At 37.8% G+C, this 15505-nt stretch overlaps 1 protein-coding gene across 3 annotated transcripts in view; it reads right to left on the bottom strand.

Annotated features, from left to right (window-relative positions):
- KDM4C (lysine demethylase 4C) overlaps positions 1-15505 on the bottom strand; it is a 335813-nt gene that overhangs the window by 37951 nt on the left and 282357 nt on the right. For all 3 annotated transcript variants that reach the window (XM_016161837.2, XM_016161838.2, XM_016161836.2), the window contains exon 19: positions 1357-1527. In XM_016161837.2, coding sequence (XP_016017323.2) covers positions 1357-1527 — 171 coding nt within the window. The remainder of the gene's footprint in view (positions 1-1356; positions 1528-15505) is intronic.

The following is a 15505-nucleotide window of genomic DNA, read 5'->3' as shown; positions in this document are numbered from 1 at the left end:
GCACTTATAGAAAACACCCATTTACCGGCTTGCCTCCCCACTAGACTGATCAGGAATCACACCTCATTTCTCATTATCTTTGCCAGCCCCCGCTATGATGCTTGGCACAGGTACGCAGTGACTATGGACTGAATGTTTAAGGAGATGACCTCGTCCAACAAAGAAAGTATGATACCAAAAGGTTGCTGTTTAACAATAGCAATGGCAATGAAGCGATCTGAAATTCCAGTTAGAAATCTGCAAAGAAATACAATTCACCCTTTTGGTTTATGATCAAGTCCTGGGATTATTCATTTGTTTAAATTCATTTATTTTACAATCTTTCAAATAAACACTTTTGTTTACAAACTTGTCCCTCTTAAAGGCACAGAGAAGCAAGCATAACAAAGCTGACTAAATCAATGTTTCTTTGGCCCCAGGTAACCAAAGTTCTAGAAATATTTAAGTAATCTTATATGGTTCTATTTAATTATTAACTACACATAATGTATAAGTATTACTATTAAAGAGACATTAAGAAACATCTTTCCAAGTACAAAGGGCAAAGCATCAACAGACTTAGAACAGAGCAGAAGTTACGACACCATTTCTGAAGCCTGGCTCCACCAAATAATACTTCCCCTAAATACAGAAGGGACAACAAGATGACTGCTGGACTAACCCCGATCCCAGATATTTGACTGATCTCAGTTTCAAAAAACCTTCTATGGTAAGTGCCCTTCTTGTGAAACAACCTGTTAAAAACAAGCTCATGAGATGCAGTCACTAGTTTCTCTGAATAAGCTCCAAAGTGTTCACTGAGGAGACAGGCGCATGAGTGAATATGCACGTGCACACGCACCCCCCCCCCCCACACATACACGTTCCATTTCAGACCACAGTCAAGAAACTCAGTAAAAGTCACAGCCTTGTTTTCTGTGTGATATTTATTACTCCCACATGAAAAATCTATAGATGTGTCTGTCAAACCACAGATGTCACTGTTAGGTCAGATTAATAAAAGTGTATTCTCTGGTTAAATATAAAGAAAAAGAAGTAATAAAGGAATTCAAATATGCTAACACTTGTAATAGAAAAGGACAGGTGAACTCACATTTTCTTGGTCACATACATTCCATTTAATTAAAAGAAGGTGAGAAGATGAGTCTAAGTTTATCTGGCTACTGACTATTCAGAATGATGAAGGTTAAGGAACCGCCTAGAAAACAATATTTCTTTGCCGTGGAAGAACAGCACACCTGAATCCAATAGTAAGAGAAATGAGGCACCCCAAAAACCAAAAGAAAGATTCCTTAAAGAGTCAGCTGGTTTGTTATACAGAAAGTAAATCTGGAAGCAGGCGCCCCAGGAACTCACCACGATGTCCTCAGGGAATGTGTCTCTGCTGAAGGAGCCATCATCGAACATGACCTCATAGAAGGTCTGTGACGTCACAGCAATCACCCTGCAGCTGTAATACCGGGTGTTCCGATGCTTCGTGATGACAGTCTGCCCCACGGAGATGCCCTTCTCACCAGCCTTGGACTTCTAAAGAGGTGCGGGAGAAAGACGAGAGAATAAGAGGAGAAAAAGAAAGGACGGAAAATAAAATATATTTATTTAGAAAGCAATCTGACTTGGTAATGATATACTTTTTAAATTTTTTAAAAACTTTTTATTGGGGAACACTTTCAAATTTAAAAGCTGCAAGAGTGTGAATGGTACAAAAACACCCATATACAATTTGATCTTTTACCCAGATTCACCTACTGTTTACCTATTGCTATTAACATTTTACGATCTCTTTTTTGCACGTTATGTCTCTTTTATATGTATGTATTTAAGTATAAAACTGTATGTACATGTGCACATATATAAATATGTAAATATATAAATATATATAATATAAAATACATATATTAACAGCCCCCCACCAACAACCATTTAAGCTTTTGCTGGGCTTTTTACAGTGCATGTTTTCTCAGAACGGGGATTTTCTTTTCATGCAACAGTTACACTTACTAATTTTAGTAGAGTAACATTGATTTAATATTCAACAATGCATATTCCAATTTTGTCAACTGAGCCAATGATGACTATTATGCACCCCCTGTACCCCGGCCCCCACTCTCAAGTACAGGATCTAGTCTAGGGTCAGATACTGCATATAGTTGCCACATCTCTTTAGCTTCCTTTAATCTGAAACACTTCCATGGCCTCTGTCTTTTATGATTGTGATACTTTTGAAGGATACGATTCTCCCTACCCTTGCTTTTTCAATAGAGCATTTGTCTGATGTTTTCTCATGATTAGATCCAGGTGACGCTGTGTTCTAAGGATATCACATCTGGAGCACATGATGTTTGTCTGCCTTTCAATGGTGATGTGAATTTGATTCTCGTCAAAATCTGGTCCAATTGCTCCACCTTATAATTATTTTTTCCCCTTACAATTAATAAGAAACCTGTGGGAGCAACTTTAACCCCATGCAGATATCCTGTTCCTATACACTTCTACTTCTTCTACTTGGATTTAGCATCCACTGACGTCTTGACTGATCTGATTTTTACTATGGTGGTGGTGATACGCTGAATTTTCCTGTTCTAGCATTCCTTATACATTTACTAGTTCGCGCTTGGCATTTCTTAATCCTGCTCTCCCCACATCCATCCATTCATTCATCCATTATCAGTATGGACTTAATTCCTCCTCTCCAACTGTTTATAATTAATACTATACTAACCTATTTTGGTGCTTAGATTATCCCAGATTTGGCCAAAAGAAGCCTCTTCAAACTGTTTCCTATGTCATTTAGACATTTTTTTTTTTAAAGCAATTCCTTACTTTCTCGATGTCCCACGAGCATCTTGCCCCAGCCCTGGAATTAGCATTTCCCTGAGGAAAGTGGTTTGTTTTAGAGGGCCATGATATTAGAAAGCCATGATATTAGAGATTAAGATGCAGGTTGCTTAGGTGTGCTTATTACTAATGACTATAGGAATATCTTTGCTTCTTAACCCTTTCAGAACAAGAAAATACATGCACATGTAAATGGATACGCATACATGCACATGAACATGTGTAAATATGTTAGAGATCTTGAGTTCACAGTGAAATCCCTATTCGTCCCCACAGGGTTCTTTCTCACCTGCCCCCACCTGTATTTGTATGTCCCTTGTTTCTCAGCAGGAACCTTGGCTTTAAGAACATGAATCCATTTATTCAGCTGCTGAATTCTAAAATACAGCCAGCTACTTTGTGAAGACTTATAGAAGAACTGAACTAACAGTTTTAGACCAGAAAAAAAACCCACAAGACAGATCACTTCATTTTTAAATTATACATTAAGGATAAAGTTCCATTATCAACTCATGCTGATAACAGCTGGATAGTCATGATGAGCCACAGGCATGAGTTGTAGACTCCATTCTTTTTTCTCCCCTGTTCTTCCACAGATGTTCAGAGCCTCCTGGAACACCGTGGCTAGGTCTCCACACCATGCTATGGGAGCAGGAGACTCTCGAAAATGCTTGGCGGAGTGCCTGGCTCATAGTGCTAGTTTACTGTATTTTGGGATTTCTGTTTGTTTTGTTTTTCAGGATAAGGCTGTTGCTCCCCTTTCAAAAACTCCTACAAACCAATCCTGCCAGGTGGAGATAATAGTCAATGTCTTATGCAGAAGTCTGCTCTCAAGCACTGAGTCCTCTTTACTCTTGAACTCCAAATCTCATTCATCAACTTGATTAATTTGATGTCTGAAGTTCTGATCCAATAGAGGCTCTGAATCAAGCACTTGGGTAAGTCCAAGCCCTTTGACAAATGGGCACAGCTCACAGTCCCCAAGATAGTAACATTAGTCGAATATGTCGCCTATACCTACAGAAAGCCAGGATTCAATTAATCCCAGTATTTTCCAGCAGGTCTGGTAAATAGTGTCATCATTCAGAAATCTCAGTTCTATTAAAGACTTTACCTCTTTTTCTCCTGAATTTCAAAAAAGGCTAAAGTACCTTGTAGGGGACAAAGTGCTGTTTGATTTTTTTCCTTCTAGACACCAAAGAAGACATGCGCAGAGAGTCATTAATTCATTAATTCCTTCGATAGTCATTTATCACTAGCCAGTAGTGCTGGGGACACAAATACACAAAAATCACTAAAACATGATTCCTATTCCCTAGAACAGGCTGACCCAGGTATGTGCCATGTCATCTTATTTATGGAATGACAGAAGGCTGATGGGACATACTCTAGCATGCCATCTATAGCATGACTTCATATTCATGGGCAGAATTAGTGGAGGAAGGCAATGAAGGACAAAGTGATGAGCATGAGCAAAGGCCCTGAGGCAGAAAACAGTTGTTCTGCTGTGGGGACTGCCAGAGATCCTGCTGTTGTGTGGGAGGACAGGGAGACAGGTAGGGAGGAGGGCAGTTCTTACGCCATCCTAAGGAGTCTGGATTATCCTGTGACTCTAAGGAAGCCAATGAGAAGTTTAGGTACAGAAGAAAAAATGATCCGTGTCTATATGACTACAGGTGAGCAGGGGCTGGTGGAGCTGACTGCAACAGTCCAGATGGGAGATGAGGGCCTGGCATACAGAACAAAGGACAAAGAGGCTCATAATCTGAACAAGGAATAACTCCCAATGAACATGTCCCTAAGGGTCTGCTACTTGTAGAGGGAGCTCAGCCATCCAGTTTCTCATGTTCCTAACGAAACGAAAGGATATTTTCCTCTTTAAAATCAGTCCCCAGTGACTGCTGGGTTGGTTGGGAAAATTTTCTCTGACTTTTGGTGTAGTTAGTTACACAAACATTTTAACAAAAGACAATATTTGAATTCACTATGCTTGAAGTAGAAACCTTTGCTGTTAACAGCTAGGCCATAGTATGTTACATATACCAAAATAATTATCTAGTTTCCTACTTCATTTCTCCACCCAGCCTCTTTAAATATGTCTAACCTTTCAAAGTAAGAGAGAATTAAAGAGGTATAATAATAAATACAAGTGAAGCAGAGTTCCATAACTCTAAAATTGGGCACATGACTGCTACTTAAAATTGTATAGGTTACAACTAGTTCTAGGAGAGGACATTTACAACCTATGTAGCAGTGGCCCTGAATGACCTGAATTAGGGACAAACAGAGCTACATCCAGCCAGCACTTTTTTTTTTGCAAATGTTGTCACTCTCTGTCAAGTCGACTTAAAAACACTCTTGGTGACTTGCAACTACTGCATTTTACTATGATATTAGTTCCTTTGTGTCCAAGTTATTAAAATTGGATTGACTCTCTAAGAAGACAGTGTGGTTTGGATTTGAATTCAAAGCTCTGCCTCTTACTAGTCATGTGATCTTAGGGACGTTACTTATCCTTTTTCAGCCTTGGTTTGCTCATCTGCAATAGGGTTGATAAATGAAAGGTCTGGTGCTATAAAATAGGATGAAGTACATAAAATACCTAGGCTCATAGGTAGTTTGTACGCAGGAAAGCACAACTGGCTTCATTTTAGGAAATGGAGAACATTCGGGAGACCCAGGTTACTCTCCCTACTGTACTTGGTAGTTGGAGTGTATGAGTACGTAGTACCCTTATTTCACATGACAAGGTTCAATCCAGTCACATATCATCACAGTCCCAATCTTTAACTCTTCTGACTCGAACTCTTATCACAGCACATAACTGTGATCCTTAGGAAGGAAGGCATAATGTGGTCTCCGCTCTCTCCTACCAAGCATCCCAAAGCCTTTGTTTACATCTCACTTAAAGCCTTTGCCAAATGTCACCTTCATGCACTGTTCCTCCTACAACAGAGCAAAATCCATGCGGCAGTGCCAGGCTTATTTCCCCTTTTATCCATGGCAGGTTGTGTACAACACTGTTGCTGAATAATAAAGGAAATGAACAAATGAACTATAAGGATGGTACAGACACATTTTCAAAATGAGAGATTAATTCTATTCATTCACTATCTAGAAAAGGGCAAAGAAACATAGAAGGGAGTTTTAGGGTGATGTTCTTTCTTGGGGTGGGTAGGCATGTATGTGGGTAGGGAGAGGGAATAAAGAGGGTTTGTGGTGAAATTCACAGGGTGTGGAAAGTGGAAGCAGCCAGTCAAGGGGGAAAAAAACGTAATAGAGACTTGATGGAGACATGGCTGACTCTTGATGATAACCATTTTCTTCCTGCTTAGGACATAAAATTTATGCAAACTGACTGGTTGGAAAGATGACCAGCACATGAATTAAATATACAGCCTTCATCTAAATAAAAATTTTCATAAGTTTCAAGCATGACCATTTCACTTAAAGTACTAAAGAAAACAGGCTTTTTTCATAATGCTATTTTGATAGAATTTCTGATTTATTTCTGCAGGAAAAATTTATTGATAAGCATACACCATAACTGATTATACATCCTTAAAAATATTTCTTGTCAGAGGAGCAAAAGAAACTATTGATGTTAAAAATGTCATTTCTGATCCAAGAAGGCAGACGTTATGCAACGGGGCTCCATCAGATTAAAGAAATGGCTATGGTATTTTGAAGATTAGTGTGTAGGCTAAGGTTGTGAAGGTCTAATTTTCTTTAACATGCACTAAGCAGAAATAAACTGTTGTGTTTTTTTTTTTTAAGAAAAAACACCCCACAACTTCTTTTAAAGAAAACCCAGAGTCAGTTTGAGATGCTGGGGATGTGAAAAAATGTTAAGTAAGAAAATCTTCTGGAAATTCCACAAAAGCATCAGAGTTCCTAGGAACAATAACACATTTATAGTTTCCAACACATGTCCATATATATGAGAATTAAATTCTCCTCAATAATTCTGTGAGGTAGTTGTTATTTTCATTAAATAGATGAAGTAACCGAAGTCTAAAGTGAAGTGACTTTTCCAAGATCTCAGAGCTGGTGAGAGGCTGACGGGGGTCCCAGAAGCTGGCATTCGCCCATCACGAGTGCCTCGGTATTATCAACCAGAGGAATAAATGTGGAAAGAAATCAGAGGAGAAATAAAACAAACCAGAAGATGAGGCTGATAGAATTCAAGCAACTGCCTAAAGAAGTTACATTGTTTTCTTTCTTTTTTTAACTATGACATGTTGAGGGGCCTACCTACCTTTTGAGGAAATTCTTATATAATAATTCATTTAATCTCCCCAGTATACACATAGCATTGAATTAGCAATTTGGATTTGGAGACTATCTGGTGATAAAAAATGCAGAATGTAAAACTGCATATACTGTTTTCATATATGTTAGATCTACTTAATTAGATGCTCAAAAAAAGCTGAAGCCGAAGTGCTTAGTAAGAAAAGACCACCTTCAACATTTCTTTCAGTTCAGTAAAGATGACACAAGAAGGACCAAAAGAAATGAACACCTTGTAAAGCAAATTATACAAAATTCAATTATGAAATTTCACCTTACTAATATCTATTATATTTAGGCCAAATATGATATAACCAAAAAGGCATCTTCACTTTATTCTTATAATCACTACTGATTCTCAAGACATGCCATTTCAATCAAATGAATGGATTTTATTCTCAGATTTGTGGCTGTGTTGATTTTTTTTAAAAACCGTCGGTCTTTTTGGGACTCATTACTATACCTGTCCTTCCTATCATACTAAGCCACCTACTTCTAAAGGGCAACACCAATAATAGGGTCCAACTGTTTAAATGTAGAAGGGTTTTCTCTCCAGATACCATGTTGCCTTCAATCACATGTGGGCTTATTACAAAGCTCTCTAACTTTCCTAAGACTCTCTCAATGTTGAAATAAATGTTGAAAGAAATATAAAATGGAAAGTACACTTCAGAGAAAAGATAGCTAACCAGTGATTACAACCTGAATAGGGAGATGAAGTTCCTAAAACCTGGAATGGCTCATTTAAGGGACACCAACACCCAACAGGTTGATGCCAAAGTATTTAAAGCCAGTGTTAACAAAATAGGATGAAAAAAAAAATCACCATTCCTTACCTGACAAGTACTCTACAGCAGTAAACTCTAAGCCACAGAGCCAAGACTTGGCTGGTAAACGACACGAGAGGAAAAGCAATGCAAGGATGGACACAGAGAGAAAAAGCAGCATTTAAATAAGCAATTACTGTGGCTCTGTGGCACAATGGATAGCTCATCGGACTTCTAAATAAGCAATGACTAAGTGCTTATTACAAGCAAGGCGCATTGCTAAGTGTTGAGGATTAAAATAAAAGATGAGAGAGTCCCTTTTCTCAAATAGCTCACAGGCAGTAGGGAAGACAGACATGGTTACCATAGTGTTAGGTATTAAGAGAGCCCAGGTGAGGGTGGGAAGGGGACCTTCAGAGAAGGCTTACCACAGGGAACATCTGAACCAGGCTTGAAGGTGCCAGGACCCCCACATGCACACACGTCAGGAAGGCCATTTAAGAGTGGAGCGTTTGGTGCCTGAGACCCCTTTGGCTACCTCGTGACCTTGCAAACCCCTACTCCGACTGATGTTTTTAAATGCGTAAAATAAAGCACACAATATTACAAAAGAAACAATTTATATTGAAAAAACAAATTTGTGGTATAACATGAATACTTCTGTAAGTGTATTTAGTACTAATATCTAGTGGCACATCTAAACAACTATCAATATCCTAATTTCAGAGTTGTGGTGAGGATAAGTAATATTTTGAAATCTGTTACGATGGTAACAGGATTTCTACTGTGGACAGTCACAGAAACTACTAATGCCATTGTTGCCTACGCTCAAAACTGACAGAATTGTTAAATTCTAGCTAGAATTTAGTGAAAGAAAATTGTAATTTTTTCCTAATCCTCTAACAGAAATTTTTCTTGATGCTAAGTTATAAAAAAGAGTTCATCACCTAGAATATTTAAAGGTACAGTGGATAACCTTTTAACTGTAGCCTTATAAAATTCAACAATGTTATTTATATAATGATTTTTGTATATATTATCTACAAAAGGACATAGTAGTGAAATGAAACTTAAGTCATCTCTGTGCCAGGTTAAGTTATAGAGGCTAAAATGGGTACCTTTGGGGTGACCCAAACTGACACAGGAATCTAACTTAAATACTAAGATTGGAATATGTACTGTATTCTCACATTTCATTTCTCCAAAATTTGTGACAGGTAGCACAGAGAAGTTAGTTCAAATATGACCTCTAAAGTAGGGCTCAAAGGAAGCAAGATTTATTAACAAGATAGACCTCTTATCGGACCTTGCAAGACTGATCTGTGTTCAAACCTTGAAGGAGGATCACGCAGCATCTGACGAGATGCATCATGGGCAGAGATGTCATCTTGGGAAAAATCTCTGACTGGGTTTTCCATCTATGTAATGTTCATAAAGAGTGTAAATACAAATAAAACAGTGTACACAGAAGCTCACGGAGCCAACTAGGCAGGAGAGCTGAAAAAATAAAGCTGGGTAACTTATCCAATGAACATGCCAAAATGCACATTTCCATTTATGTACAATGACCCTTTGCCTTCTCAACTTTATTTCTCCTTAATTTCTATGAATTAATCAACTGTGAGATATTACCATTGTTTTTTTCAAGTATCTGTCTTATAAAAATTCCTACAGAAATCTGAGTAAATAAATTAATGCAAATGATTTTTCTTTTATCAAACTAATGCAGCAGAAGTCACTCATCTAAACCTGCTTGTAATAATGAAAGCTTTCTTTGTAAAATTACAAGAGCTAGGTAAAAATCTTCTACCCAGACAACCTAAAGCCCTGGGGCTTCATGAAGAAATAATTGCTCTTACTGCACAAATGCACATGCAGACTCATAAAAATGTCACAAGTATTTAATTTTCTATGTGTTTGTTTGTTCACGTGTACTTTTATTTCTCATGGGTTTTAAAGTACAAACATATAATTCAGTGGGAAATGGTGGTAAGCTGTTTCCCAGCAGATATAAGGTCTTACACACTTTAACGTCTGTGGAAGTATAACTAATAGACTGCAGAAGACACTGAGAAAAAAAACTAATTCTTTTCCATTTGAGTTATGAGCTCACCTCAGAGGTAGTGGTCTTGTTCAAGAGGTAAGTGAAGAGGAGTGGAATGGGAGAACCATTCTTTAGACGCTTTACTGTGTTAACATGGGAAACTCTCAACAGGTATGCAACACCTGCTTTCTATTAGGAAGAGTAAGCAACTTACTGCATAAATAGCAGAAAGGAAAGTTCACATCAGTTAGACTGCTGGAGCTCAAGGGACATGGCAGTATCCCACTGCTAAGACGGAACTTGATGTGAGCGCCTCCTAGGCCACGTTTAATCTCATTAGTTTTTAGAAAACATGGGAGTCCCTGGATGCCTGCTCCCAGAAGCTTTGCCTTGGCTGTTATAGTTCAAGAGCTCTTCAGGCTGCTTGAATAGCAACAGTAAAATTTTAGAACTATAGATTCAACAAAATCCAAATCATTCATAGTAGGCTATGTGTGTGTGTGTGTAGAAATTTTAAAAAAACTGACTCTAAAAAATGCAGAGGACCTAAAAAACTCAAAACGATCTTGAAAAAAAAATGCTAAAGAAATTACAATCTGGGCAAAATGAGAAGGAAAGGCATTTGTTCAATCATAATACATTTTTTTTTTTAAACCTTAGATAAGACATTTTCAACAGAAGCAAGGGTCGAGGGTATCACTGTATGGTACTCTTCATGCCAATAAGGATTTCCAGATCTCAATTACAGTTGGTGAATGGGTTAAAAATAGCTAAAATAGATGTAAATTTTTAAAGGAGGGAAACCCAAAGCAAAACAGACTAATTAAATGGTTTAACAGTTTTTCTGAGCTACCAAGAAGGAAACTCAGGTAAATAATGAAACCATGTAAACTAATCTAAGCCATAGTCTCAAGATGGGAAAATGACTGCCAAAATAGCACAGGCTAAGTAAAATGTCATGTGCTCTGACTCTAATGACCTGGAAGTTCTATAATTTTTAATGACTATTAAACCTCTCTGCAGTGCCATTTCATCACCTATAAAATTAATACAATCATACTTCCGCAAACAGTTACTGTATAGACCAAATGAGATAATGTATTATGTATTAAAATACACAGTAAACTACAAAAGGCACTATACAAATATTAGCTTCTTAAAACATTTACCCTATCTACATTGATACTCTTCTCAACAAAAGAGGATGATCACCTTGAACCAGAATAAAAATTTGGGTGGAAGAGACAATTATGGTTCTGTAAAACATTTACCCTATCTACACTGATACTCTTCTCAACAAAAGAGGATGATCACCTTGAACAAGAATAAAAATTTGGGTGGAAGAGACAATTATGGTTCTGTAAAGACACACTACTTACATGGGCATCAAAGTGGGGGAGGGGAGAGGAGGGGAGTGGGGAGAGAGCGATTGCGAGCCTACATGTGAGAGTGAACACAAGCTTCCTAGGTTTCTTCCAAAATTTTAGGAGAAACAGACAAAGTGGAAGAAAAGTCGGCCAAAGCCTTTCTACCGCCCATCACAACAGAAACAGGACTAGTGCAGAATCTGTTTAGCTATCTCATCATGTTGATCAAAGGGGAGAAAGCTACAAAGTTTAAAGTCCATTATTAAGCAAACTAATCTCTGCCAGTCTATTTAGTGTTAATTAAATGTATGTATGTGCTTAGCACTATGCTTAAAAGACAGATGTATGGGGTGCCTGTGGAGGCAGGGAAGGAAAGAAAGAACTGAGAGGCTCTGTAGTGGTAACCCCTTCCTTTCCAGTTTCATGCCTGTAGTCCTCCTGTTCGCTCAAATATCACCAATGTTCATCTCTGTGGTCCCTAGAGCCACTTTTCGGTCCCCAGTAAGGGCACTGTTTTTTACTCCGAAAACGTGATAAAGAAATGTGATAACAGATTTTAAGGCACAATTAAAAGTCACTGAACATAAGGGTTTGCAAATCTTGTATCTTCTTCTAATTCCTGAGAAATGTATAAGGAAAGGCAGATAAATTTAACCAAAAGGCCTACCTAGCACTCAAGGAAAAACAAACAAAATGGAAAATAACTCATGAGATATCCAAGGCCCACAGAGAAGAGGGTTTCACTTCTCTCTGCCTCCTGCCCAAGCAAAAGCTGAGTGCTAGGTCAACCCAGTAATGGCTGAAAGATAAATTAAAAGAATGTTTTATTGAAAAATGTAGAAATACGAATTTCTTATGTTTCTTCAGATACCAGTCTCTATAATTCCATAGACCCACTATACCCAGCGTGGGAGAAGAAGATAAGAGAGGATTTATAATTATCTCACAATGACAAAAACCCGACTTCAGATATGAAATGGTCAAGAAACTGCCCATTTTACCTGAACAGAAGTACTGAATGCATGTGAGAAATGTGTCAGAGCCTAAGATGGCTACCAACACTCTCTGGAAGAGAAAGACAAAGAAACAGGGGTATTCCCCAAGCTAACTGGCCTCCTGCCAACATGCCTCAGGAGGCCTTTCTAGTTAATCAGTTTTATACATCATGTTTGTTGAGAATGGACATATAATGCTGACTTAGGCAGTAGCCTTGTAGATAGAAATGTTAGAACTTACTTAATTGCCTTTTAATGCTTGCAGTTAATAGTCTTAAAAAGTTACTTTTCCATTACATTTTTTTGTCAGTGGCTATGGATTTCATTATGACTACGGCATCTTATTATTGTTCTCTACACTAAGGAATAAAAAAACCCTGCTTCTTGTGCTTTACAAGATGTTGGAATGTCAAACACCCTTTGTTATTGTGCGTCTGTTGACACATTTCATTTATATGTCTCTGCTGTATTCATGGTGCTTGACTCTAATACCAAGGTTAAAATATGGGATTAGTGTCACCACTTAATTTTCTTAACAAGCTATCAGACAATAATGCATACCTTATTTTTTTTTTTTAATAGGAACATAATTTGCTGAAAAGCTTAAAATTTCCTGGGAACTCAAAAATATTAATTCCGTGAAAACATGAACAGGCATTATACATGGAAACACACCTTACCCACAGTAAAAAATGTAACCAGATAAGTGGTCCTTTGAGTGGAAGACTTGCTTTCCCTCAGTATGTGTGGTCCCTCAAGTTGCCAAGTATCAACTGTGCCTTGAAATATTCCTCATGCAGTTGGCCCCTCACAGTGGAACCCTGTGACTGGTTCCTGGTTCCTCACACACTTTGTGGTGGGAATAACAGGGCCGAGTGAGAAACACAACACTGCCAAGTTTCTCCTGGGGATTTGGATGATTCTGCTCTTGTGATAAAAACCAAACACCTGCAGCACAATGCAGATTTTTCTTAAAATATTTGTTTAAAAATGAAGATCAATTTGCAGTTTTACAAGGCCGGAATAAAAAGTTTAGGTAAAATTTTTGCATCTCATATCCCCCATCATCACTCTCTTTGACTCCTCCATAAGCCCAACACATCCTAGACCTGTCATAGTGAACCCTTCAACCTCTCAAGATAAACAGGCCTTTGCAGAGGTTCATGCACATATATTGCCTCTACTTGGAACATCATTACTACTCTTATCAACAAACTCCAACTCTCCTTTTAGAACCAGCACAAATGTTACCTCTTTTATGAATTCTACCTGACTGCACCAACAGAATTAATGGTGTCCTTCTTTGGGCTCCCAAAACATTTTATTCATATCTTTATTTAACATATATTATTATGGTAATTGAGTACAGCAACTATGAACATTTTATTCACATCTTTATTTAATGTATCTTATTACAGTAATAGAGTATAATTGATCTGAGTCAGATTTATCAGTTTTGAATTCACATGGTCAAAGTCTGACTGGAGTATCAGGAAGAAAATTACAGTCAACTGATACCCATTAGGTCGATAAAATGCTATAACCTATGTTCAAAGGGTTAGACAATATAAAGTATAGCTAAGCAAAGTCCTATCTACTGATGTAAATTAACTAAATGCTGTCTGATTACAAAAGCGTAATCCTGTGAGCACCCATTATGAGTTCAAGGGGCACAATGTGGTGAAATGCAATATACATTATGGTGAAAATATGATTCTGGTCTTCAAACCAAAACACCTATTAGAACTGAATTAAAAGTCATAAACCAGAGTCGGGGTAGAGTCTGGTAAAACAGACTTACTCTAATTCTAGAAGCTAGAGGGCGGTGTTGCTCAGGTACCCATCTGGGAAGTGAGCCTACTTTCTTCCCTTGGTAGAGTATGGGGTCTTGTTGAGCTTGATTCTGGCTCAAGAACTAGGACGGCTTCATGTTTATAGGCATTTTATTAAATGAAAAGCATGGATAATCAGTTTTCCTGAATGAGTCGCAGGTAGAAAAGCCTATGGCACGGCAAAAATACGTCTGCTGTTTCAGATGTGGCAGCATCCAACACACAGGCAACTGCATATGCTCATTAGGGAAATGTGGTGCAGAGAAAGTTCCATTATCATAGGTTCCACTCACTTCTACTCTTTCTGACTAACCCATTTCTGCTACATCTCTAAATCCTTGACTGCTTAAATGGGAATTTAAGTGAGCGAGTGGGGCTTTCCCTATCAATTCATAATAAACCTGTAACACTGCAGATTCTTTTTATAATTACTGAATTCATATAAAAGTGTTACTGATTTATTTTTTGTCATTAAGTATTTTCTCAATAACTAATACTTAAAGCATAATATGCTATATAATATTCTCCTGTGATAATAACTACTATTCTAGGAATAGAACTTAGGGGCCTTGATCATCGATTATTTCACACGCTGGCGAGGTGAGATAGTTTTTGCATACCAAGGAAAGGTTTTATTAAGTTAGTAATGACAGGTATCCCCACCCCATTATCACCCAAAGGTTAGCTATACAAGCATAGACTAACCAGAAGAGCTGCCTTATTCTGAGTCCTTCACCAGATCCTGTGCAATGTGGGTATCTCCTCCTGCACTACACACAGCCATGGCAGGGAAAAGAAGCCAGTAAGTGCTCAAGTCTGTTACTGAGCTGAGGGCTAGAAAAGAACCTGAAGGATGGCTAGAGGGGCAGAATTATGAGAAACAGAGAACCTTCCTGAGTGAGAGGTACCCGTACAGAAGTCAAGAGAACCACTACTTTCCATTACCCACACCAACAACACTACATTAAAATAAGACGCACAGGTAAAATATCTACCGCACAATTGACATAAAAAATGCTTAATAGATACTAGTTCTCTTTCTTCTTCACTAATCCCAGTCCCTAGCAAGAGACTTTCCAACAAATTTATACCAAGCAGCTTCTATGGATGGCTAAGTGCTACCTGTTAAAACTAAAAAGATAAAACACTAGTTAATCTAGTTATATTTAGTTAAATAACCTAGTTAAAATAATGATTTGGTTAAATGTGATCTAATTAAAATAATATTGAACAAAAAAATAACAAAATAGCAACAAAAAATTGACCACTAAAGATGTTTTCTCTATAGAAGTCCTTCCTTCTTTTTGAACAGGTGCCTATCTCCTAAGAGCTACAACTTAGAAAACGATGAAGGAAACTAATTTCTCAAATG

The sequence above is a fragment of the Rousettus aegyptiacus genome, unplaced genomic scaffold (genome assembly GCF_014176215.1).
Source record: "Rousettus aegyptiacus isolate mRouAeg1 unplaced genomic scaffold, mRouAeg1.p scaffold_m13_p_3, whole genome shotgun sequence".
Lineage (NCBI taxonomy): Eukaryota > Metazoa > Chordata > Mammalia > Chiroptera > Pteropodidae > Rousettus > Rousettus aegyptiacus.
This window is presented reverse-complemented; position numbering and strand designations above follow the sequence as displayed.